This window comes from Zootoca vivipara, chromosome 10 (assembly GCF_965207765.1).
Source record: "Zootoca vivipara chromosome 10, rZooViv2.hap1.1, whole genome shotgun sequence".
NCBI lineage: Eukaryota > Metazoa > Chordata > Lepidosauria > Squamata > Lacertidae > Zootoca > Zootoca vivipara.
In genome coordinates this window covers 13,304,182-13,330,775 of record NC_142593.1, presented here as the reverse complement: position 1 = coordinate 13,330,775, position 26,594 = coordinate 13,304,182, and the positions used below count along the sequence as shown (strand labels likewise).

Sequence of the window (26,594 nt, the reverse complement as noted above, 5' to 3'; positions counted from 1 at the left end):
GGTGGTTAGACTGGTCTCAATTAGGGCCAGGGCTTTTTCAGTACTGGCCCCGACTTGGTGGAATGCTCTCTCACAGGAGATCAGGGCCCTGCGGGATTTGACATCTTTCCACAGGGCCAAGATGGAGCTGTTCTGCCTGACCTTTGGGCTGGACTTAGTCTGACCCCTATTTTTTCCTCCCTTAGGGTTTTGAATTGGGCTACTTTAAAATGAGGCTCCAGTTTTGACTGGGGAGGGCGGGGTATAAATAAAAATTTGTTGTTGTTGTTGTTGTTATAAAGGAAGAATCCATATAGGGGAACTTTATACATAAAAAGCTGAAAACGTCTCCCCTGTCATGTTAGTTTTCCACACATCTTATAAATAAAACAAAAGGGGGAGGCGGGGAAAGTCTCTAGTTCTCAGATTCATGCTGCATTCAATACTCTGAACATAGGTTTAAAAACTTACCAACAGCTTTTCCTGTGTGGATGTCAAATGTGAAGCCAGGAATATTTCCACATATTGACTTGAACTCAACTTAAAAGGAAAGAAAGTGGCGTGGAATCAAGGAGGCTGAATATAAAAGTAACTCATGGACAAACAATCCATTTACAAAAACAGTAATCCATTTTATTGAATAAGAGGATCCCCACACACAATGCAGCCATAAATACCTACATTATTTAGTCCAAGTTTTAGCTTTAATGTTGACAGAATTTAGAAACTGAAAGACAGTACTGACGAGGAAAACCCCCAATGTGGAATTATATAGCATTAGTAATTTTAATGTACAACTAATGGGCTTTGAGCTCTTCTCTCTTCCCATCTTGATTAGTGACAGGAAGGACACTGGCTTAGAACACTTCTGGGGAAGGAAAAACGTTCCTTTCAGTTCTTATTTCCTCTTTCCATACAGATCGAAGGAATACTGCACTGCTTTGTTTTCCTTTATGTCTCTATTGTTATCAAAGAGACAGAAGAACATATCTCTGTTATTGGGTTTTCGTAAGTTTTATCCTATGTGATAAACAGTTGCCTCTATCTTTCTTCCGGTGTTTTCTTTTAAGAAAACTTCTTTTAAGCAAACACTGAAAGAAATATACAGGTAACTGTTTATCACATGCACTTTCAACTAACTGAAAAAAGCGAGGAAACTGAAACTAATGAAACTAATATTTTTTATATCCCTGATAGCTACATTTATTCACGAGGTTGTTGGGAGGTATAACAGCTACTGAACATTGCGTTTGCTTAAATTGACTGCCAAGGAAATAATTGAATAATATATTACTGTATTGGCTCTCTAGGAATATCTGTCCAGAAAGGGATGCATATAACTTAATATTAATTTGGGCTCAAGAGTCTATACAACATCCCCTGTTAAGCCTAGTTTTTACCTGTTCCTGGAGTTGGACATGGTTCACAAGGTTTGTTCCAGGCTTTCCCAACGTTATAGGTGCAGCAACACATCCTCTTGGTCACGTTGAAAGGGAGTTCATTGTCGCAAGCCGTTCCATTGTAGCTTCTATAGCAAAAGCTCTTTCTCATATCTGTACATGTAGAAATCTCATGCTTTCAAATGGGTATTTTAAAGTATTAAACATATAACAACTGGAACTTGAGCACCGACCTTCTCTTTTCCTATACATCTAGTTGCCACCTGTTTCAGCTGACTTTCCTCTTTTGGAACACAAAACAACTCCAGCTGGATCTATTCTCTGTGTTTTATTCAAGAGGATTGGGGCAGATGCTAGATCTTCCCAACCATGATGGGGTCATTGGGTCATTGGTTCATTTTTAGCTGGTTGCCATGAGGAAGCATTTTCAACCCCCCGGGAGTCGAGAAGCGGCTGCGACAGGCTGCAACCACCACCAACCCTGGGACTGGGTGAGCAGCCATTATAAGCATGCTTAATTGAAGTAGACATAATCAGGATTGAGTTATAAGATCCAGAAAGCATATTTAGTACACAATAAAAGTACAGTGGTGCCTCGCAAGATGAAAGTAATTTGTTCCGCAAGTCGCTTCGTCTTGCAGTAATTTAGTCTTGTGAAGCGCAGTTTGCCGCGCCAAAAAAAAAAAAGCCTAAAAACTTCGTCTTACAAAGCACGGCCATAGAAAATGTCATCTTGCGAAGCGCCGAAAACATCGCAAAACGCTTTCGTCTTGCGAGGTACCACTGTACGGTAACTTACACAGCTGTTCTATGGAATTGGGGGGTGGGGAGAATCTGTGGCAGACCTACCACCACTTCCCTTGTCCTGACGGCTTGATATATCTAGGGTGTGGAAGCCTTTTTCACCCCTCTTGTCTCTCTCCCTATTTATCTCCCATTGAAATCAATTAATGGGAAATTAACTATGCAAGCTCTAGAATCAGCATAGTTCTTGGCCTTTTTTGAGCACATGTCATGGGCTTTAGGTCCTGCGGATCCCAAGCTCTGCAAGGCACCCACACACCACCAGAACCTCACTAGGGATACATACCCACAGAACTTTCTACTGGTGGACCAGAGGCTTTACCAGAGGCATAGCTGCTGTTCTCCTTTCTGACCTCCTCTCCACTACGGTAGTAAACTGGCACATTCAGAGACTCCACAGCCATCTTCTGGCCAGATATAGGAATATAACCTCAAGCTATGACTTAAGCTATTTCAATAAACATGCACATTTCCACAAATATTAGTTTAACTGACTTTGACCAAGCCAGATATTCCTCCGAGCCATTCCAACACCAATGGGAGGCCTCACGTGAATGCTGTCCAGCTGTGAGCCTGGATTGTAGTTCCTATGTGCTACCGAGGAAGCTGCATAGGAAGAGCTAACAAAATAATAATAATAATAATGATAATGATAATTCCTTCCAGTAGCACCTTAGAGACCAACTAAGTTTGTCATTGATATGAGCATACCAATGACAAACTTAGTTGGTCTCTAAGGAGCTATTAAGTGTAAACTGGGCCTACATTTTAGGAACTCATCTGGTGTCAATATCCTGGTAGGAAGTGGAGATATAAAAGGTAACATACCCATACAGTTGTGGCCTCCGTTCACCTGCATGTATTCTGGAGGGCAAATGCAAGTGTAGTTCCCCAAGGTGTTGTAGCATGTCCCAGGACCGCAGACACCAGGATGTGCAACACACTCATCAATATCTGTGGGAGAGCAGGGAGACTCAATAAGCAATTAAGGTACAACAAACAAGTGCTCAATAAATAACAACATATAAGGCCAAACTGAATTGCCAAACAAGTATTTCTCATTTGTGGACAAAGAGGCTAGGTAAGAGTTAAACAATGAATCCGCCATCTTTGAATCCTGTGTTTGGGATTTTCCTCCTCTTTTGAAGGAGCTATAGGACTCTCAGTCTGCAGCAGGACTGCAGTGCATGGTAGGGGTTCACCCATCCCTTGTACAGTGGTACCTTGGTTCTTGAACTTAATCCGTTCCAGGAGTCTGTTTGACTACCAAAACCTTTCGAAAACTGAGGCGTGGTTTCCGATTGGCTGCAGGAGCTTCCTGCACTCAATCAGAAGCCGTGGAAGCCACCCTGGACATTCGGCTTCTGAAGAACATTCGCAAACTGGAACACTTATTTCCGGGTTTGCGGAGTTTGGGAGCCGATTTGTTCGACAACTAAGCTGTTCGGGAACCAAGGGACCACTGTACTGCTTTCCCACTGAAAAAAATCACCCACCTGAAGCTGTTACTGGACTATGAAAAGTTTTGTTACAACAAGTAACATTTGAGGCTGTAATTTGTCTATGAAGATGTTACTTGCAGCAAAAAGCAGATGCAGGGGCGAACAACATCTTGAGGAAGTATGTGGGACCCAGGTTATAGTCCTAACACCCATTAAAGTCATTACTTTAAAAAGAAAAATCAAAATGGCCTGCATTATCACATCAAGTTTGACCCTAAGTAGTTTCAATTAGAAAGTAGTGTGCATATTCATGATTACCACGGGAGACTGTCTAAATATAATGGATATAAAATAATAACTGAAAAACTTGATAACTGAATGTGTAAACAGGACCATAGCTAGGGGTGGTGAGGTGGGCCCCCCACCAGGTGCGCAGGCTGGGGGGGGGGCCTAAATCAGCTTAAAAATATGTCCATAAATATGTCTATAAATAAAAATATTGATTATTGCCTCATAAGTAAAGGTTTTAAATTGAGGGTGAATTGAATGGGTGGAGGTTGGAGGAGGGGCGGAAAGAAGAGCTAATTTGTCTGTGGCTAGGGGGCGCAATCTGGACGGTTCTGCCAGGGGCGCAAGATCACCTAGCTACGGCTCTGTGTGCAAATGTAACTTTCAAATCCTAAAAATCTACAACTTTAGATCTAGTACCTGCATTTCATCTGCATGCTTTCGGGTGCGGGGAGAAATGTTTGCAGGGAAGAATATTGTTTGAGAAGAAATGTGTGCTCCACTGTGAGAAAAGATAAGAATTGTTACCTTCACAGATACGAGTTTCTTCACTGAGGTAGTACCCATGGGGACATTCACACTGGAAGCTGCCAAATGTATTGATGCAGTTTCCACCTTGGCAGAGGCCAGGCAACTCTTGGCATTCATCAATGTCTGTGTTAAGAGAAAAAAGGCATGTTTTTTGGCTGATGAAAGACTATAGCAGACTACTTGCATAGATGGCTAGCAGAGAATGACTTTTGCCTGTTTTTGTTTATAAATCTGCTCATACTTCTGAAAAAAAGTATGAGCTAGCCAAAGTACATTTAACTCCCACTAACTGCAGTACGAAGGATCGCAATATAAATTAAAGTCTTCCAAAAAAAGTCAATGGGTCTTCAAATACTGTGCTCAACCATGACCAGGTTGCATCATATTTTATCACCTAGAAACATATGTCCATGTAATTATCACTTTTTGGTACATTGCATGCATGCTGAAAGCTTAAAAGATCAGCTGTGAAACAGTCTGAGTCATGCTTCCAATTAATTTTTGATAGGGTGTTAGTAGATACAACTAACAGACTCAGAATGAGCCAAATGAATAAGATTAAGGCAGCTGATAAAGGATCCCCACACATTACATTTTCCTTTTAGCAGTAAAGCTGCCAAAATCCAAAACAATTTAGGAACTGAAAGTTTATAAAGCAATTTGCAGATTGTTGGGAAGCTCTTAACAGATGGAAAAACTCAGGTGAACGTGAGGATCTGGATTGCTGCCATTAAGAAGTATCGGTTACAGGTAGGTAGCCGTGTTGGTCTGGATCGAAGTAAAATAAAAAAATTCCTTCAGTAGCACCTTAAAGACCAACTAAGTTTTTATTTTGGTATGAGCTTTCGTGTGCATGCACACTTCTTTAAGAAGTATGCCATTAAGATGATGTAACCCACAGGTGGCGCTGTGGGTTAAACCACAGAGCCTAGGGCTTGCTGATCAGAAGATCGGCGGTTCGAATCCCTGCAACGGGGTGAGCTCCCGTTGCTCAGTCCCAGCTCCTGCCAACCTAGCAGTTTGAAAGCATGTCAAAGTGCAAGTAGAAAAATAGGCACTGCTACAGCAGGAAGGTAAACGTTGTTTCCGTGTGCTGCTCTGGTTCGCCAGAAGCGGCTTTGTCATGCTGGCCACATGACCTGGAAGCTGTACGCTGGCTCCCTCGTGCCAATAACGCGAGATGAGCGCCGCAACCCCAGAGTCAGTCACGACTGGACCTAATGTTCAGGGGTCCCTTTACCTTTTATGTTTGAAATGGCCAGCACTTTAAAACAAAGCTGACAAAATACATACATTTTAGTTTCTTCTATGGAACTAACATAGATTTCACTACCTCCCCATTACAGACATATTACAAAACTTGACTCTTGTTTAAGCCATAAAAAGCTATAGTTATTATTTTAAAAGAATTAACTTCTTTAACTATGTTAATGACCAAAATCAAGACCCTGTAATAGCACTCCCTCAGCCTTCTCAGCGGAGAGGTCATGTTTAGTGATATGTTTGGACACTGAATGTGTAAGTTTATGTCTAAAGTCAATGGATACAATAAACACCATTATATATACTTCTGGATGATGATGATGATATTATTATTATTATTATTATTATTATTATTATTATTATTATTACTACTACTACTACTACCCCACCCAACTGACTGGGTTGCCCGGCAGCTTCCAATGTAATTAAAAACACAGTGAGACATTAAACAAAAGGATTTAATGGTTCTTGTTTTTGTATTTGTTTAAAAACCAATAAAAATTTGTTGTAGGTAGGTAGGAAGGAAGGACTTACCTTCTAGAATAATAGTAATAGGATTTGGTCTGAAACCTTCACCCCCTGGACAGAGAGTATTATATTCACCTACAGAGAAAAGAACACAAGCAAAAATTAAACAAAAGGTTGTGGGAAGATTAACACACAGATGGCTTCAGTTGTTGTTTTTCTTTTGCATAGTCTTGTTCACAGCTCACGAAATTTATCATCTTAATATGTGAACTGTGTTTTGACTGTCAAGGCCCCTATGCTTGACCCCACAGTAGTAATAATAATAATAATAATAATAATAATAATAATAATAATAATTTATTTATACCCCGCCCACCTGGGTGGGCCTCCCCAGCCACCCCGGGCAGCTTCCAAAAGAATATCAAAATACAATAGTCTATTAAACATTAAAAGCTTCCCTAAAAAGGGCTGCCTTCAGATGTCTTCTAAAAGTCTGTAAATCACAGTAAATCAGAGAGATTTATAATAACTGTCTGGAAAGCAGCACATACAGTGTAGTGTCTTTTCAGACTCTTACAATCCATACATACTTTATGTCCATGCATCTGTTTTCCCACCAAAGCTGTACTACACAATATGGAAAAAAAAACATTTTCAATGTATCCATACCATGTATCTGAGGTGAATACATTTGAAGGAAGATCATAATTACTAATAATTCTTTGGTGTCTTTTGCAGATGCTTTAGAACAGTAGTTGTTCTAAACTCCCACTAAGCACATGGGAAAAGACTTTATATTATATTATAGGGGGTGGAGGCGACAATAGCCAGGCAGTGGCTCTGGAGATTCACCCTCCCTACTCTCCCTTTGTTTAATGTTTCTTGTGTGCAGGTTAACTTTTTCTTCCTGTTTAACAGGCAGTCTTTGACTGGTTGCTGTTGAAGGACCAGGAAAAATTTTTTCCTGCATTGGCAGGTTTTGTCTTCCCCGTAGCAATTCGTCACAACTTTGGCGGTTATGGCCTTGGGTGGAATCCTTTAGTCTTTTCTTCCCTATATTGGGGGGGGCGTGAAGTGGTGATTCCAGGGTCCCCCTCTTAAAGGGGTTATATATATGGGCAGGGGCATCTTACCCATATAGGCTAGTGGCGCAGGGCGCCAAGTTCTGGAGGGCACCAGGGAAGAGGTGGAGGCTGGATGCGGTGCCTCACCGCCCTCTCCCAACTCCACCATGCCGCGACGAAGCACTGCCAGGCCCAGAACCTCTGTCTGCTGTGGCCACTGCGGCACGAAGCGGCCAACTGAGCCGGGAGATGCCGCGTCCAGCCTCTGCCTCTTCCCCGCTGGAGGAACTGCCCTTCAGCTGCTGCCCGCCTCATCCAGCTCCACCGGCAGCACCGTCCTCCCTAAAAAAGCTCTGGGAAATGGGGGCGCGGGGCGCCGGAGGGAGCTTTGCACCACGGCGCTGGATATGCTCAAAATGGCCCTTTATATGGGTGTCACTGGCCATACACTGAACGGTCGTCAGTGAACTACGCTGTGTGCGGGGATATGGGCCGGGCTGCCTGCTACAATTACATCTCACAGAGCACCCCCATATCCCATTTACCCTGATGAGCCCCAGTTCCCCCCAGCTGGGGGGCTGGGAGGGATACACGCTCAAGGCCTACGCCAAGGTCTTCCTTCATTTGGAAGTTTAATAAAGTTGTGGCCTACTTTTAATTCCATGTAACATTGTCAGAGTCTTTATTCCTTCCTTATGATCCCTAGGAGCTGGGGCTGTCGCCGCCTGGTCACACAATGATGATCATGTGTAAAACACAACCACATGAAATGGTTTTCACTCCTTATGATATACTGTCAGTAGTTTTTCTTTTCACCCTTGCATCTAAGAGAGTCATTTCCTTACTGCTATTTACAGGCGGGCAGGTCTCGCAGGGATTTCCCCAGGCCTTTCCCAGAGAGCAGCAGCAGGAGGAGCGACTGACTCCAACACCAATTTCCGTGTTGCAGGATAGGCTTCCATCCCCTCTTGGTCCATATTTCAGGTAACAGTTGCCAACTCGATTATCTGTGGAGAATGAATGGAAAACAGTTGTGCCCACCAGCCACAATCATGTGAAACACGCCTCATGAATTCTTTAAGTAGAAAACCTCATAATCTTACATTAACTTCAGTATTTTTTCTCAGTTTTGAACTAAATGTAATGCTGCAACACCAGAAAAGTTCTTAAATGATCTAAGGGTGAAATGGGAAAAGCAAGTCATAACTGACTGCCAAGGGTTTGTCAGTGTAACAAGATCACAAAATAACAGAGTAAGACTTGGAAGAGGTCCAAAATGTCTTTTAGCTCAGAAGGCAGGAACACTCAGACCCAGTTCCTCAATAATCACCTGATAGAATCTAATTCCTAGTTTGCCACGATGAGAGAAAAGTACATGGGAAGTAGGTGTTTAGAGAGCAAGTAGGCACAAAGGACTCAGATAAATGAGCAAAACCTCAAGTCTCAGGGGAAAGTAATTGCCATTTTTGCAAGGGACATTGCTAATTGGACCAGGAAGAAATGTCCTTCCCTGATTCAAAAATGTTGGCCAGTCAGACTAGCATGAGAATGATCTTTGCCTCATATAATCAATAGGGGATAATTAGGTGCATTGCCACACTACCCAATATCTTGTCTTTCATTGAGGAAGTTTTTTTTTGTAAGCAATTTTTATTAATTTTCAATTACATATATCTAATATATTGAGGCAGTTCTTGGCATAACAGAAAATAAGAGCCTACTGAAGATCGTATGTAGAAATAAAACCTTGCTGACTTTAATGGGACATAGTAAAGAAACAAAAAATCATATTATATTTGTTATAAATTTATTAATTCACTAGCTGACCCGGCCACGCGTTGCTGTGGTTCTTTCCTGTGATCCCCCCGTCCCAATCCATGACGTATCCTGCCCCTCCTCCCTCCACCCTGGCTCATCCCTGTGTTTTGGTAGGATACCCTTTCCTCTGTTGTCCCTGGGGAGTGTTGGCCCCTCCCCCATGTATCTCCATACCTTGGCCCCCACCCTTGGAGAAGGAACTGTTAGGTTCTGGGTTTTATTTCCCAGCATGCACTTCTGTCTGAGCCCTCTGTTGTCCCTGGGAAGTGTTGGCCCCTACCCCCGGTATCTTCCTACATTGACCCCCATCCTTGGAGAAGGAAATGTCAGTTTCTGGATTCCATTTCCCAGTATTTACTGAGTCCTCTGTTGTCCCCTCCCCCCTGTATCTCCATATATTGGCCCCTGTGCACACATCGTGAACATTTCTATATATTTAGATTAAGGATGGGGGGGTGATGATGTGCCCTGGGATGCAGAGAACTACTTAAAAAATCCTGAGGGGGGGTCAAATAGCGAAGCCCCATAGCCCTGTAGCAACAGACAGGCCCAGACAGAAGGAGGGGGGGTCATATGGGCCACTTGGCGTGGGCCTCCGAATCTAAAGGGGGCCTCGGTCTGCATATTCACAATCAGTAAAATGAAAAAAGTAACAAAAGGGTTAAAAACAGAGCCACATTATCTTATCTACCTGGCCCGGGCCTCTGTCTGGCCCTGCAAGGGCCTGGCAACAGAAGGTGCGTTCTGAAGCACCCGAGTTGTTCAGTTCCATAAAAAACCCAAGGCAAGGGGAAGGTAGGGGGTTGTAAATGGGGTGGGCTGTGGCCACTGCAAATATCTGAGGACTTGAACTGGGGAGAGAAAGTGCATGGTTGTTTTTTTAAAAAAAAGACACAAAGGCTTAGTTTCAGTTGTTTCTCCTAAAATAAGACATACCCATAAAATAAGCCATAGCAGGATTTCTAAGCATTTGCGCAATATAAGCCATACCCCGAAAATAAGGGCCCCAAGAAAGAGGCAAGGCTGGACGCGTAATAAAAAATAAGACATCCCCTGAAAATAAGCCAATGTGGGGTTTTTTTTTTAGGAAAAATAAATATAAGACAGTGTCTTATTTTCAGAGAAACATGGTAAAGCCTAGGTTAAAAGGGGCACAACTGCCCTTACTTAAAATGGCCGCCGAAGCCTCGCATGTGACACAACACACACTAAATTATAAAGCGAAAACCCCTTGCTGTGCCCCCAAGTGTGTGTTAGGAGAAATGGTGAACGACTGCCTAATGCTGCCATTTTGGGGGGGTAGTGGTGCTAAATTGTAAAGTAAAAACCCCTTGCCGTGCCCCCAAGTGCGTTGCTGTGGGTTATCTTACCCCCCCCCCCCCGGGCCTAGTGGAGGCCTAGCAGCCTGGCAGGGCCTAGGGGTCTGATAATGGCCGACTTGGTGGTTTCAGTTGCTTGGTTGATGATGTCATTTGATTTGTGGGTGTGGCTTTCACAGGAAGGGAGGGGGTGTACTGTGGGAGGAATTCCACTTGAGGGTGCTGTTTGACTTCATGGAAAATCAGGTCTACACCTGTCCAGGTGTGTGAGGTTTTTTTTGTCCCCAACAACCCTCGGGGAGTGGCCTGGATCGTTGTGTCAAAATTTCAGGTCAAGCGGTTACAGAGAAGATAGCGGCCGACAATTTCATGATTTTTACGTTTTTATATACAGTGGTGCCTCACTAGACGAATTTAATTCGTTCCACGGGTCTATTCTTATAATGAAAATTTGTCTGGCGAATCCCATAGGAATGCAATGATTTTTTTTTAAAAAAAATTGCCCATAGGAACGCATTAATTGAATTTCAATGCATTCCTATGGTTAACCATGATTCACTAGACGAATTTTTCGTAAAACGAATTTGTCTAGCGAGGCAACCTCCGCTAGAAAAATCCTTCTTTAAGCGAAAATTTTGTCTTACGGGGCGTTTGTTAAGCAAGGCACCACTGTATATAGATAGATCATGAATCCATTTACATTTGGGATTTTGAAATCAGCATCTATACTAGGTTTGTTTGCTTGTTTGTTTGTTTTGCAGTTCATGTGATATGAGTGGGATGTACATTTCTCCAGAATTTGTTCCACTGTATTTAAGTAATGAATCAATATTGTTTCATATTGAATCTTTTAACCTTTCTGCTTATTTATTTAATATTCTTACCAACACAGCCAACTCCTGTTGGGTTCAGCTGGAAATCTGGAGGACAGTTGCACTCATATCTTCCAGGTGTGTTCACACAGAAACCATTAACACAGTTGATAGGATCTGCACACTCATCAATATCTAAAGCAAGAAGAAGAAGAAGAAGAAGAAGAAGAAGAAGAAGAAGAAGAAGAAGAAGAAGAAGAAGAAGAAGAAGAAGAAGAAGAAGAAGAAGAAGAAGAAGAAGAAGAAGAAGAAGAAGAAGAAGAAGAAGAAGAAAATTTATGTTTAGCTATTGGGGGGACAATTGGATTGTTGTTTTTATTTTTATTATGCATTTGGTGGTTTTATATCTTATAGAGCGGTATATAAATCATCATCATCATCATCACTCTTTTAATTAAAGAAAAGAGCCTAAAAGTTTTGCATTCTTGTTTCATAATGAATAAATAAATAAAATGCCAGTTTTCATCAAACTTCTCCATCAATTGTTTGACTTATCTGTGCTTCCTAAAATGTATCTGTTTAACCACAAAGGGATATTTCTGAAATTCTCCTAAACCAATGAATACGTTTTTTACACTTCCATTTCACAGCCATCAACATTCTGGCTGCCATTAAAGAAAGCCAAAAATGTAAACGTTTATTTAACAAAATCTCATTGTTCTACTACTACATTTTTCAAGTTTGATGTGTTTATTATATATACCTGTACAATTTCCTCCAGTTCTGTCCAGCTCATAGCCATCATCACAAATGCAGTGAAACATTCCTGGCAAGTTATTGCAAGTACCAAACACACAGATGTTCTGGAAGGCACATTCATCAATATCTGAAAGGATAATATATATATATAAATATAAAAATTAGTTACCCACAAATCAGTACCGGTATTGTAGATATTCTGAATAATTTTCATTGAAGGCAAATGTGCATTTGAAAAATGTAATCAGTGCTTGTCTGAGGTACAATGTGGTTTTATTGGGAGCGAACAAGCGTGCAGTTGCGTACCCTTATCACATTCTACAATAAGAAACGGTTGTTTGAATGCAATACAGTGGTACCTCAGGTTACAAACGCTTCAGGTTACGCGTTTTCAGGTTACGGACTGCGGGAAACCCGGAAGTACCGGAAAGGGTTACTTCCGGGTTTTGCCTCTTGCGCATGCGCAGAAGTGCTAAATCACGCTTCGTGCATGCACAGAAGCACCAAATTACGTCACACGCAGACGCAGCTTTGCAGATTACAAACACTGCGGGGTGCGGGTGTGCCTCTGTCATGGATTACGTCCGCAACCCAAGGTTCCACTGTACTTTTCTACATGTCTTTTAGTAACAGATAAAAGGAAGATGAGTCCAAATTTAGCTGCAAGGTTTTTGGTCAAAGGGCATGCAAAGTTTTTAAAAATTAAGGCAGCCTTTATCCAAGCTGGCACAGCATAGTAATTCCTGCTTAGAAAAATGTATTTTCTATGCAAAGCTTGTGCTTGAATGTTCTTTTCAGTGCTTCTTGTGGTTTCCCTCCTGGCACACAAGCCAAACCCTGAAAATGCAAGGAGAATAGGGGTGAGTTACCTTGGCAAGATCTGCTGTCTGAAGCTGGAGTGAAACCCATCTCACACTCACAACGATATCCACCAGGAATATTCAGGCATTGTCCATTTTCACATAGATTAATATTTTCTGCACATTCATCAATATCTGTTGAATATAAGGGATTTTGTCAGCAAAGGTCCATTATAAACATATTTAGATAATTCTCCAAGTTACTTGTTTTGTTAAGTATTACTTGACATAAAGCAAACCTGGTGCTTCCACCACCTTAGTTGAAAATGAGCAGTGATATTTCTGTTTGATATTTAAAGCCCATTAGTGGAAATGCTAGCTTTATCCATTATAGAGTAGCTTGGGTGTAAATGTGATGTTAAGAAATTTCACAACTAGGTATGCAGAAATCTAAGTACAGGGGGAAACCTGTTCTCACAGTGTTGCTGGAGCTTTGAATTCTGCTTCTAAAGGAAAAAAGCAGATAAAATGATTTCATTAAACCCTCTTAAATCTCTCTTACCAGAACAAGTGAATCCATCTCCAGTAAATCCTTCTGCACAGGTACAGCGATATGATCCAGGAGCATTCACACACTGAGCATTTACACTACACTGGTGTGTTCCATTAGAACATTCATCAAGATCTGCCAGAAAAACACACACAAAGGAACTAGAAAATGGATGCACATGTTGACAGAAACAGGGATTTCCACAGGTATAGCCTGCTTGCACAATTGGTTCAAAGAGTGTCAGAACTGGCTCTCAGCCATCATGGGTCACAGCTCAGTGACGGAGCTGATGCTCTGCAATGCAGAAGTCCCCAGGTTCAAACCCTGCCATCTCCTGCTAAAAGTATCAGGTATTAAGTGATGGGAAAGACTTCTGCTAGAGAGCCACTGCCAGACAAAACAAACAATGTAAGGCTGAGATGGATCAATGTCTGACTCAAAATGAAGGTAGCTTCAGAAATTGATCTGCCTATTGCTATGTTCAACGTTAGTGGAACATTTTAAATACTTTACCAATTTTGTTTAAACGCTTTTTCATTTATATTGCATGCCTCTGTTATAATGGTTACCATAATAAGTAATATATATATGCACGCCAATTCATTAATCCAAGGCATGACTTTATTGCTGTATGATTCTAGATGGCTGCCTAAGGCAGAACTATTTTTTCAACCATAAATGAAAGGGACTCTTCTCCTTCCAAACACCACATTGATGCATGTATGCTGGTGCTTACCAAGAGAAAGAAAGTGGACAAGTTCAGCACTCCTACAGGAGTGGGGAGGCTGGCAGGCATAGTACACAGGAGATGATGAAGGAGGCTCAACAGGTCACATGAGAAGGGCAGAATAGATGAGGGCAGCAGAGCACATAACCTCCAGGATCCATTATGGGTAGAGGAGTTTGGAGGGCTGTGGACAAGGGAGCCAAGGGGTCATAGGGTTACTAGGTCTAAATCTAGACCTTGCTAGGATATTTCAGCCAGATTTGGCTTCAATTATCACTGCAACATTGTGATTTGGCAACTGTAATGGGGCAAAGAGTGCCAAGAACCAGTGGGAGGGAGGGTAGGAATCGTGGTGGGAATTAATCTCAAATATATTGTTTTGAACTAATTAACTTTGACTGCAAGCTGCAAGTTTAGCTTAAATTTGCCCAAAGTGATAACTTCAAACTTGCTTCAATGACACGAAACCATACAATTATTTTGTTTCTTCCATTTCATTTATAATCTTTACGTTTTAAACATCAACTCATTAGCACTGGGTAAATATTTAACTAATATTCTGCTCTATAATTGATTGGATTTAACAATTGTCACCAAAGGCCATCTCTAACAATGTTATTTGTCTCCTGTCAAAAATAAGAAATCATGAAAAAAATGGCTTTACTTTCTTTGTAGACTTCACCTAGAAAAATGTTCACAAACATGGAATAATAACGGACTGAGGCATTCCAGAAAGAAGGGGAATTTCTTATCAGAAATTTCTCTCTCTTAGGGAAGAAGGTAGTATTCTCAATACTTCAAAAGTGCCCCTCCTATCCAGATAAGAAGCAGGGGCAATGTGCTGATTAAGTTGATTAAGGGGCACCCTCTATGAAAATCACCAAAATATTCCTGAGTTGGGAGATGAGGGAGATTTTTTCTTCAGGAGTTACTCCACAAATTTGGATTTTGTTGGGACTACAAAGTTGTCTTTGGGGCTCATGTAATACTCCAGCACATATCCTACTGGCTTCTCCATTTTTACTGCCACATCTATTGTTGGAATCTGTAGTTGATTGTAATATTCTCCAGGCGAGAATATGCCTTATTAACAAAACAGTATATCACCTTGGCTCTAGCTAGGCTGGGTGGTCCTACTGAAAGAATATGGCAACTCAACAAGGAGGAGAATGTATGGGAGGAGAAAGCAGGAGTGGAATATCCATATCAGTAGTGTGGAAAGTTTAGCAGCTCTCATTCCCTAGACAATTTAGAATCCCATTATTATCTAGGACAGCTAGGCAAGAAAGAGAAGGCGAGGAGTTAACAAAAAAAAATGTTTTAAATGAAGAGCTCCATGGGAGACAGATAGATACTCTCTTCCATGGAGGAGTTAACCAGCAAACTGGCCCCATTTCTGACCCAAATGAGAAGAGAAGCCTGAAGAATCAAGAATGTCCCCTTCTATCTCCTGGGTGAAACATTTCAATAGCTACTTCATCCATCCCCATTCCAGTCAACCTACCCAATGATTCTAAAAATAACCAAGTAACTTAAGCCTACCATCTTGTCAGCTGAACAACTGTATCAATTCATCTCTACTCACCAATACACTTAATTCCATTTCCAATCCATCCTTCTTTACAGCTACACCTGAAGCTTCCTTGGACATTGACACATGAGGCATGCAGGTCACAATTATGGGCGCCAATCTCACATTCATCCACATCTAAGAAAAGTTGCACATTAAAAAGTTGAATTCAGAATAACAGATATCTTCATAAAATTGGAGACAGTGTCAATGTAACACATCCAGTATTATTATTTCACACTGGTTTTATTAGGACAGTATCTAATTTTAGGAATTATCTATAATCCTTGGCAACTGCTCATGGTTAACGAAGAGAGGGCACAACCATGAGTCTTGGTTCAGATGACACAAGCCTTAGCATAGTGTAGTGCAGCAGCAAAAAAGGAGGCAAGTGGTTGTGATCCTCTCTAGGAGTCCACATTTGCACAATCTTACTAAACCAAGGTTTGGTTTAACATATGTGAACCAGATAACTGTAATTCACAATGATATTCTAAAAGAATTCAGAATTATAATTAATAATTCTTGTTGTTTTTGTTGTTAATTAAATTTCTATACTGCACATTAACCAAAGATCACAGAGTAGATTACAGTATAAAAACACAAAATGTATATTGTAATAAAAAACAAAATCAATAATCCCCCTCCCCCCAGTTTAAAAGGGCATAGACTGTTTAATTATCTAAAAGGTCTGATGCATACAGTACAATCCTGTGCATTTTTTCCTGAGCAGTAAGCTTCACTGTGTTGTTGGGGCTTCTAGCTAAGTATGTATAGGTTTGCAGCCTTAAATACTTTAAAAATAATGGCTGCAATATTCCAAGCATTTCAATGTGACCTCAGGAGGAGCACAAAAGCAGTGGTACTTGATAAAATGGTACTAATACCTAAATAAATTTTTTTTAAAGGAGCATACTAAACTCAAAAGTAACTGCAGTTCTGAGTTTTGCTCTGCAGGACTGCTTCCCCACAATTAGATATGTGCATGTACAAAGAGGTAGGGAGAGTAGGTGGTGTTGTGGTCTAAACCCCTGAGTCTCTTAGGGTTGCCGATCAGAAGGTCGGTGGTTCAAATCCCCGCGATGGGGTGAGCTCCCATTGCTCTGTCCCAGCTCCTGCCAACCTAGCAGTTTGAAAGCATGCCAGTGCAGGTAAATAGGTACCACTGTGGTGAGAAGGTAAATGGCATTTCTGTGCGCTCTGGTTTCTGTCATGGTGTTCCGTTGCACCAGAAGTGGTTTAGTCATGCTGGCCACATGACCCAGAAAGCTGTCTGTGGACAAATGCCGGTTCCCTCAGCCTGAAAGTGAGATGAGCGCCACTACCTCAGTCACCTTTGACTGGACTTAACCGTCCAGGGTTCCATTACTGTTACCTTTACCTACAAAGAGGTATGCCACAACTATTTGGTTCTCAAGGAAGTTGCAAAGGATATCATACCTGTACATCCTGTGGTTCCCTTCTTGACAGAGTAACCCAGCTGGCAATGACAAATGAAGGACCCCTTGGTGTTCTCACACTCTCCAAACATACAGATGTTGGAATTCAGGTCACACTCATTCACATCTGTAAGTTAATATAGCTTAGTTAGTAACTGAAAACTTGTTCTTCGTTAGTCAAGTCACTCAAAATAAATGATCTTGTACAATTAACATAATAAATATACCAAGAATTCTACATTATTTTTATCTTACATTTTTCAACTAGATCATATCATTGTATGAAGCAACAAGATAGGAACCAATGAGAAAATGAGACACTTCAGTGTAGCAAAAAGATATACATAAATAAAAGTATTACTGAAGCATAAGACCTGATAGTTGCTAAAATTTAAATCCGTTTTCAAAAAACAAATCGGAATTATTTCAGCTACTTTTCTTTAAGAAGTCTATTATTTTATAACACATTAATATCTTCCCCATCATCCATGAACTAGCCCTTAGTATTCAAGATTCCCAAAGTGTGAATTGTCCCTCCTTGTAGACTTATGAATATTTATTAGGGAAGGTATAGATTCTGAATATGTCTGGTTCTGCAAAAACACAACAGCTGAAATAGGAACAATGTGTGCTATATTTTAACTGGTGTGATAATGACCAACTAAATGGTAGTCTCCAAGGAATTTAGTTTTTATTCTGTCTTGGTTTTCATCAAAGAGGATGACACCAGAGCTTAGCCTGAGATTCTTAAAAGAGCACCTTCCAATCCCTTTTTAGATCAGATTAGTAGAGAGCTGGAATATGTAAGGTTTTCTCAGTGGCAATGCCAATTCCTATTATTGTTCTTTCAGTCCTGATGTGCTGTAGAACTTGTCAGGATGACTGTAAGGGAGGGGGGAAGGAAAACTTCTTGTTCTTTGCTGCTTCTACTGCCACCTTTCCCCAGCTTTGAAGGTTAAAAAAAAGGAAACACTTTCCCCAGGACAGCCAGAAGGGAATCTAGAGCAGTTTATCACCACAAGATTTAACTACATTTTAGTTTATCAGTGGTTCTTTCGATGAGGTTTAAACTTTCTTCTGTGAAGTACAGTCATACCTCAGTTTAAGTACGCCTCGGTTTTAGTATTTTCAGTTTAAGTACTCCACGGACCTGTCTGGAACGGATTAATCCACTTTACATTACTTTCAATGAGAAAGTTCGCTTCAGGGTAAGTACCGCTTCAGTTTAAGTACTCCACGGACCCGACTGGAACGGATTAATCCACTTTCCATTACTTTCAATGGGAAAGTTCACTTCAGGTTAAGTACGCTTCAGGTTAAGTACAGACTTCCGGAACCAATTGTGTTTGTAAACCGAGGTACCACTGTAGTCACAAGATCAAATCTTAAGTTGCTACATTAGTGATGTCTTCCCCTAAGGAAAAGCTTTCTATTTTTGAGAATCAAAAATTGCATTAACAATATATTTACAACTCTTGAAAGCTACCTCTAAATTACTTACCAATGCATATTTTCATGTCCATAGAAGCCATGAATCCATCATAACAAAGACATCGATATTCTCCTGGAATGTTGGTGCACTGCCCACCATCACAGATATCTGGGTTGCTTTCACATTCATCAATGTCTACAGGAAAATTTTATCACTGTGAAATTCTGAACAGGTAAATAGCATGTGTTGATGTTGCATGAGCAAGGCTTGGACTTGCCTGATCTCTCCTCCCCTTATGCACTTTGATTTCCTCCCTGATTTAACACCTGAATTGGTAAGGTAATATTTGTGTTTGCCTTCCAAGCCAGAATCGGGAATGAGCTTCCAACTGTGTTTTCCAATAACAATTTGGAGGGTAAGTACACATCTACGTTTTTCAGCCATGAGGGATTTAGAGCAAGCAGAAAAACAAAGCTTGTGAGCCCAGGGCTCACTTGTGCGATGACAAATCATGGTTGGCATGACATGTGAACCAGGTCACCTACTCCCTTCAACACTGCAAGATAAACTTATACAATTTTCTCCATACTGCATCCAGAGAAACAATCACTTTCCTAAGGGCACCCATTTAGTCAATTATCTCCACCTAGAAATAGCCAAGATTGCATTCGAACCAAATAGAGACCTTCTGGTTCATAGCTTGTTCTTCAAACCACTGCATCATACAGTAAAGAAATTCACACATAATTCCAATGTTTTATGGATGCAGTTCTGCAGAACAGAACTGAGATGCTACTCTTCATTCTTTTACCTGAACAAGTCCTCATATCTGGCATCAGGGCATATCCATCACTGCAGCTGCATTCATAGCTGCCTTCTGAATTAGTGCAGTGGGTGTCACAGCCTCCATTCATGATCATGCATTCATCAATATCTAGGAAGGGAATATTTTGGACAGATTATTAGATCTATTAGGTACTTTGTTTAAAGCATCCCACCTGTCCCTCATATTTCCCCCACTCTCCCCTTCCTATCAGCAGAAGACAGTAGGCACTAAGTACCTAACTGATTTTAGAATGAAATGACAACAGCGAATGAAATAAAGTTAACATAAAATAAGAATGCAAAATATAGCTCAGCAATAAAGAGTAATAATGGGTTGTTGTTTTTTTAGAGGAGAGGGGCATACTGTCGTTGATTATTTAAATCACAGTTATGAAATCGAAGTTTGGAAAAACGAACAAACTAGAAACATTTATGCTGAAATAAAAATAAAAAACTTGCCAATGCAGCCTTGTCTGTCCGGAGTGGCCTGATACCCAGGATTGCATGAACATTGATACATCCCAATCATGTTCACGCATTTGCCATTTCTGCAGAGGTTATCACTAAGAGAACATTCATCAATATCTGAAAAACAAGAATCACATTACTGGCCATTGGGAAGTTGAGAATATAGTTACAGACTTAAAAGTTAACATTTTTATGAAAGTAGGTTCTGATATGAAGTTTTAACTTTATTCTGAATGTTTCCATGTGTCAAAATAACACACAAATTTCAATAGTATCCCCCCACCACCCCAAAAAAGAGACACAAGGAACTTCAAATCTGTATTAAACTTCAGTGTGGATAAATTGGATTTTGTTTAGCCTTTAGCCAACCTTGTCCTGGTCAGACAAGCTCACAGATTGCACAGCTTCCTTGACCTGAAAGACTGGGAGCTTTGCTTTGCAAAATATGAAGGGCCTTCACAGTTCCCAATGGCATTAAAAAAAAATCAGACTTGGAAAAACTCAGCTTGGCTGTGTCCATAACATGGACCAAAAACAGAATAAATAAACTGCTTGGATAAGCAGTCTGGTCTAACATTTTATAGCAACCAGTAAGAGTTTCATTAACAGTTCAATATTAAATAATTTCTGTGAATAGACCTTTATGGTTAGGCTGATCTCTGGCTGCATGTGTGCAAAATCTCATTTTACATTTCAAGTCCAATAACTTCAGAGGAAAATTACTGTACACTTGATTTGCCATTCGTCAAAGCATTGGGAGCTAGACAAATTCATATTACGAACCAAGTTATCTTTATAGCTAGGGAAAACTACTAGCTATAGAACAAGGAACATTTCATTCAGAGACATCCGAAACTCACCCACACAATCTTCACGTGATGGAGACAATTCATGCCCAAGAGGACAGTCACACTGAAAGCTTCCTTCAGTATTCACACACGTGCCACCTCTACAGAGAAGAGGGTTACGCTCACATTCATCTATATCTGAAAAGAAAATATAAGGGAAATGTTGTTATAGGGACCATTTGAGATGAAGTAAGAGATTGTAAACATCTGGAAGTAATTAGGGACGTCTGACTCCCTGAGAAGGAGGCTGTTTCATAACAACAATGATATCCTTCAGATTTCATAATAAATAAAACACAAAATTGTATAGAATACAGGAAATTGGATGATTTATTCACCTGAGGGACTCCCAAATTCATAATTAGGTTAAAGAAATTCATGAAATTTGAAAACCTGGATCATGCAGAATTGTTTTATTTGAAATTTCTTACATATACTGCTATCAAATATTCAAGTTTTCTTTCCTCTTTTATTATGAAAGACTCATTTTAGCAAATGGCTGCAGGCAGCAAAACAAAGGAACCCATGTTTCTCACGGGAACTATGTTACCTTTTGTTGTTGCAACTACTGTGATGATGGGGAAAATATGTTGTTTTATATATTGTAGTTTGCACAACTTTCAGATCATTTAACCACTGCTAATCCAAAAACAAGTACACAATGTTATGTCTAGTTTACGTGTTACAGGCACGAAAGGTTACCTTGTGCCCATAAAGGGGCAGGATTTTTATAATACTTCATATACATAATTGTTGGCAGTAAGCACAATCAAATGGTATGAAAAATGGGCATATACCGGTAGCTATGAACATGTCTTACACAAGCTTCGAAATGTATATGTAGTATGTATACTAAAACCTTCATCATTTACTTACCCATGCAGTTCTTCATCATCATAAATCCACTTTCATAGCCTTCAAAGCATTCGCATTCAAAGCTTCCTGGAGTGTTGACACAGGTACCACTTCCACAGAGGTCAGGTGAGATATGGCACTCATCAATGTCTAGTTTCAGAATAAATTAAAACAAAACAAAAACGAGACTGAGAATCCATTTTTAAATCCTTTTTTTTCATTTAATAATTTGCAAAGAATACTGGAGATATTTAAACATTTGAAATATCGAAGTGTCAGGAATCCTAAATACAGTAGGAAGAAAGATCATGATATCTGAAAATGGAATTTGATAATTGAAGCGGTTGGGAAATAATTGAAGTGGTTGTGACAAGCAATTTGTACAACTATTTGTACAGCTTCCCATGGAAACTCTCCCTCCTCTAGTACGATTCTTTGAACACATCTTCATAAAGTTTGGCATGCTGTGATCTCAGGGCACTGCCTCCTGAGCAGAAAGCAATAGCTAGTCCCTAACTAGAGTACTGTTCCATTCAGCTCCATGCTTAAATCACATCCTGGAACTGCTGATTTGAGGAACAGAAAGTGTAAAAAGGGAGAGTTCACCTTAGCTACATACTGGGTATTGTTCCATGTTGCCATATGCTTCCAGAGCAACGGACTGCTTCCAGATGCAGGGGGGGGGGGGCAGAAGTAGAACTGCAGAAGAATTGACTTGGAAATTGACCCAAGCTCACCAGCTCCCAAGCCAGGGAAGCCCATGCAATCTGTTGACTGGCTGAAGAGGTGAGACAAAATTCTCAGGCTTAGTGTCCCAGTCTGGTAAAAAGGGCAAGCAGGTGGCAAGCAGATTTCTTAGGTCTTGCATTGGCAGACAATCTCACAGAGATTAGTATTCAATGCTTCTTCCCTTCCTGTATAAGTTCAACTCTAGCCCCTTTACTAGAGATTATAGAGGAAGTGATGTGGAAGGGATATGCTAGAAAGAATGGCAGGAAAACTTAAAAATAGTTTGAAAGTTTGCTGAAGAACTTTGAGGGGCTTTTAAAAAAAACTGTGTTTCCTTCCCATAAAGCAGAACTACGTAGTTTGGGATGGCTGGGAGATTTCCCCTCAGAAGGCTGACCCTGCCTTCCAACTTGCAGGTGGTGCTGCTATAGAGGTAAAGAAAGCTCTCTTGACATTTGTGAGGGATACAATCTCCAGGTGATATTTTCCTTCCCAACTCTCAGAATTGCTTTAGACTTAAGAGCTAAGCCGAGCAAGTGCATTTCCCACCAATGCAATCATTATAAAAACAAGGAAATCACCAGCTATAGCAACATTAACATCTAGAAAGGCATATTGATTCACATGCCTTACCACCCACATTTTATATTGCCCCAGCACATTTTACTTCCGCAGTTCCAGAACAAACTTCTTTCCACTGCTAATGTGCAACCACCCACTGTGCACACATCCATTCATCGCAGTTGTAGAAAGTCTCAGGCAAAACCTCAACTTCAGATTTGCTCTGGTGTGAAAAGAATGGCTTTTGTTTATAGGACAATGCTAGATACTGATTTATTTGGACAGCTTGGGATCCATTTGGGATTCGTCCTGCTAATACAGCAATTTCGATAAACTGCACCTGTGAGAACGTTCCCTGGTGTGTTGAGGCCAGGTTTAGAAGATACTGGATGTACAACCCCTGGAACACCATCAGTGGTAACAGTAGATACTGTTATTTTAAGCAATCATTCCAAGCACCCAACTGTCACCAGATTTCTTGCCCAAACTGTTATCTCTGCATATCATTATAAAAAGATGAAAGATGCATTGCAAATTTAGTAAATCCTGGATAAAAACGGGAATGCCTGGAATATCCTTGTTCAATCTTCAGAAGTTCAAGTCCTGAGACCCTGACACATAGCACAGTCAATGGCTGTTTGGACAGGTTGGGCCCAGGATTCTTGGGTTGAGGTGTTCTAGGGGCTGCAACAAAAGCAATCTTGCACTGGAACTTGGTGCTTGATGGTTTTGAACATTAGTTGGAAGTATTTCAAAGTCTGTGTAAATAAATGCAAGGGCAAACAGTGGTCTCGTGAAACTCACTGAGGAAAGGAATGGCAGATAAGGCCTTCCAACACTCAGTGTAGCCACCTCCTCTTTCTTACTGCGGTTGCTGCTCTCCATATGCCTTCCCCTCTGGGCTCTATCAGTAGCATTTAATGATGATGATGATGATAATAATAATAATAATAATAATAATAATAATAATAATATATTATTTATACCCTGCCCATCTGGATGGGTTTCCCCAGCCACTCTGTCATACCTGCCAAGTTGCTGTCAGAGAAATAAGGGACCGGGCCGGAAATAGCAGACCGGAAGTAGCACTGCCACCATTTTGGAACTGGATGGAGCATGCTCAGAAGTGACTTTTGATGCTGCTTTGCCCAGTTCCAAAATGGCCGCCGCGCCAGAATAATCCAGGGGAAAAATCCGTTTTTTCAGCTAGGAACAGCTGGAAAAACGGGGATTTCCTGGGGGAAACGGGAGACTTGGCAGCTATGCACTCTGTGTGGCTCCCAACAGAATAATAATAATAATAATAATAATAATAATAATAATGATGTGATAAAACATCAAACATTAAAAACTTCCCTAAATGGAGAGGAGAGGATAGAAGAAGGAGCATACCATTCCTTCTCCTTGCTGGATCTCTTGGAGAGGGCAGATGAACAATGAGCAACATAGAGGAGGAGCCAGAATACTTCAGGGATTGGCCCTGTGCTCCTTACAGGGGTGTTAACCTTGGCAGGTGCCTGATACCTATAGTGCTGACTGTGCTGTTCTCTGGGAAGACCATGGCAGAAATGGTTTCCAGACATTTTAAATGAAAAGAAGCCAAGGCTAATGGTGGAACAGGGGAGAGACACTACTTAAAACTTCTTCCTTTTCAACACTTTTCTGCTGAAAATCACAAACACTGAACCCCCTTCCCATTCCCCTTACGTGTAGAAAAGCAGTAGGGAGTAGAAGCGCAGTAGGGAGTAGGGGCGGGGGGGAATGTATCTATAAAGAGTTGAGCAAGTGCACTTCCTGTCATTACTCCACTCAAACTTACAGCCCCTTGTGGCTTCTTTTAACTTAAAAAAAGAAGAGGAGGAAAGGGCAGTTCCACATTGTGGGGTGCAAGATTATGCTCTGCTCTGCTCTGTAACTTCTGATAAATCTGAGGAGTTAATTTCATTACTTCATACTTTTTAAAACTACAGTGGTACCTTGCTTTATGAACTTAATCCATTCCAGAAGTCTGTTCTTAAACCAAAGTGTTCTTAAACCAAGGCGTGCTTTCCCATAGCAGCGGGGGACTCAATTTAGGAATGGAACACACTCAACAGGAAGCGAAACATGTTCTGCTTCCAAGGCAAAGTTCACAAACCAAAGCACCTACTTCCGGGTTTGCAGCGTTCTTAATCCAAGTTGTTCATAAACTAAACTGTTCTTAAACCAAGGTCTTTGCAGGCTTTGGTTGTGGTGAGGAGCCCTCAAGCACCCAGATTAACGGAAAGTTGCTACAGGATGCAAACTTGAATGCCATGCAAGCCACATTCCAGGAAGGGATGAGTGGGCAGCTCAAACCTCCCTTTGTATGCACCAATGTTTCTCTAAGGAGTCCTATGTCAAACTCACCTGTACAATTTCTTTCTTCCATGTCTAAAGCAAATCCACTGTTACATCTACATTTGAAGCTTCCAATTGTGTTTCTGCATTTGCCATATGTGCACATGCCAGGGAACACTTTGCACTCATTTATATCTGCAAGAGGAAAATAGATAAAATGAGTTCACATATTTTATGCAATTCAAGAGCTCATTTATCGAGCAAATTGTGATGACTAAAAATGTACTGTTTTATCAAAGCGAACTAGAACAGCGGAATCTATTTTAGTAAATGCACCAGGTGTTTCATTTCGGCAACTGATCCTCTCAAATATATGTTAAAATTATACAAGCAACAATTAACATTCCAAATCAGATGCTGTGGTTCTCTGTGGCTGTTACAGTTAATAGGAGAGATAAAGTGAATAAAGAAAGATTTAGTCTCAAAACAGGTAATTAGTGGGTCAAATTACCAAGCAACTGTGTGGAGGTCATTAGAAGAGGAGTATTCATTCATTCATAAAAGAGGGTTTGTGCAGATCAAATAATAATGGACAAAGGAATATTTTGTCTTGCCAAATTATTTTTAGGGCCCCCTCTATTGTTCAGATAGTGAAAAAGACCCAGATCCACTGTAGAGTAAAGGCTTCATAATTACAGCCACAGTGGAGTTAGGGCAGTTAGAATAGCCTTTCTATATCCTGCTTTGACTTGTATAATTGCAAAACTAGGTATTGCCTGGCAGATCTCTAGTCAGTCTTCTCCTGACACCTGTCACCTGTCACAAGCCTGTGACATCAAGTGGAGGAATGAGGTGGAGAGGGGCTGATTAAGCTTTTTCTCCTCCGGCCACTTTCCTACTCTAACTCTCTTCTCCAAGCTAGCTTTCCATCGCTGGTAAAAGACATGTGTTTTCAAATAGAAAAATAGCCAGAGGGGAAAGCGAAGTAAGCAGTACACCTCCTCATTGCTTCACCCAAACTCAATAGTCCTCTACAGCTGCTTTTCTTAGTAGAGAGTTGAGAGGCTGCTATACACATCATCTGTGCTATGTAACATCTGGTTGCTTGAACAGCTTGCTTCGGAGTGGGAGGGCTGGGTAGGGACATGGGAAGCAAACATGCCACTCTGATTCCCTGTAATACCCTAGGTAGAGCCTGCATACATATGCCACAAGGAAGGGGAAGAAACAGGGCTCTCTTGGCTCAAAGGCAGTCCCTCATGTTTATGGCATGTCATCTACTGGACTGCAGACCTATACAGTGGAACCTTGGTTCTCAAACTTAATCCGTTCCGGAAGTCCTTTTGACTCCTGAAACCATTCAGAGAACAAGGCGCGGCTTCTGATTGGCTGCAGGAGCTTCCTGCACTCAAGTGGAAGCCACGTCGGATGTTTAGCTTCCGAAAAACGTTCGAAAACTGGAACATTTACTTACAGGTTTTCTGCATTCGGGAGCAGATTTGTTCGTCAACTAAGCTATTCGAG

The 26,594-nt window shown here is 40.9% G+C and overlaps 1 protein-coding gene across 1 annotated transcript in view; it reads right to left on the bottom strand.

Annotated features, from left to right (window-relative positions):
• FBN2 (fibrillin 2) overlaps positions 1–26,594 on the bottom strand; it is a 139,525-nt gene that overhangs the window by 27,772 nt on the left and 85,159 nt on the right. Inside the window, exons 25-42 of the mRNA XM_035099625.3 lie at positions 25,140–25,265; positions 21,483–21,611; positions 20,619–20,744; positions 19,750–19,875; positions 19,277–19,399; positions 18,535–18,660; positions 17,035–17,160; positions 15,610–15,732; positions 13,310–13,432; positions 12,817–12,942; positions 11,952–12,074; positions 11,261–11,383; positions 8,085–8,246; positions 6,242–6,310; positions 4,442–4,567; positions 3,012–3,137; positions 1,380–1,532; positions 451–519 (exon numbers count right to left, since the gene is read on the bottom strand). Coding sequence (XP_034955516.3) covers positions 451–519; positions 1,380–1,532; positions 3,012–3,137; positions 4,442–4,567; positions 6,242–6,310; positions 8,085–8,246; positions 11,261–11,383; positions 11,952–12,074; positions 12,817–12,942; positions 13,310–13,432; positions 15,610–15,732; positions 17,035–17,160; positions 18,535–18,660; positions 19,277–19,399; positions 19,750–19,875; positions 20,619–20,744; positions 21,483–21,611; positions 25,140–25,265 — 2,205 coding nt within the window. The remainder of the gene's footprint in view (positions 1–450; positions 520–1,379; positions 1,533–3,011; positions 3,138–4,441; positions 4,568–6,241; positions 6,311–8,084; positions 8,247–11,260; positions 11,384–11,951; positions 12,075–12,816; positions 12,943–13,309; positions 13,433–15,609; positions 15,733–17,034; positions 17,161–18,534; positions 18,661–19,276; positions 19,400–19,749; positions 19,876–20,618; positions 20,745–21,482; positions 21,612–25,139; positions 25,266–26,594) is intronic.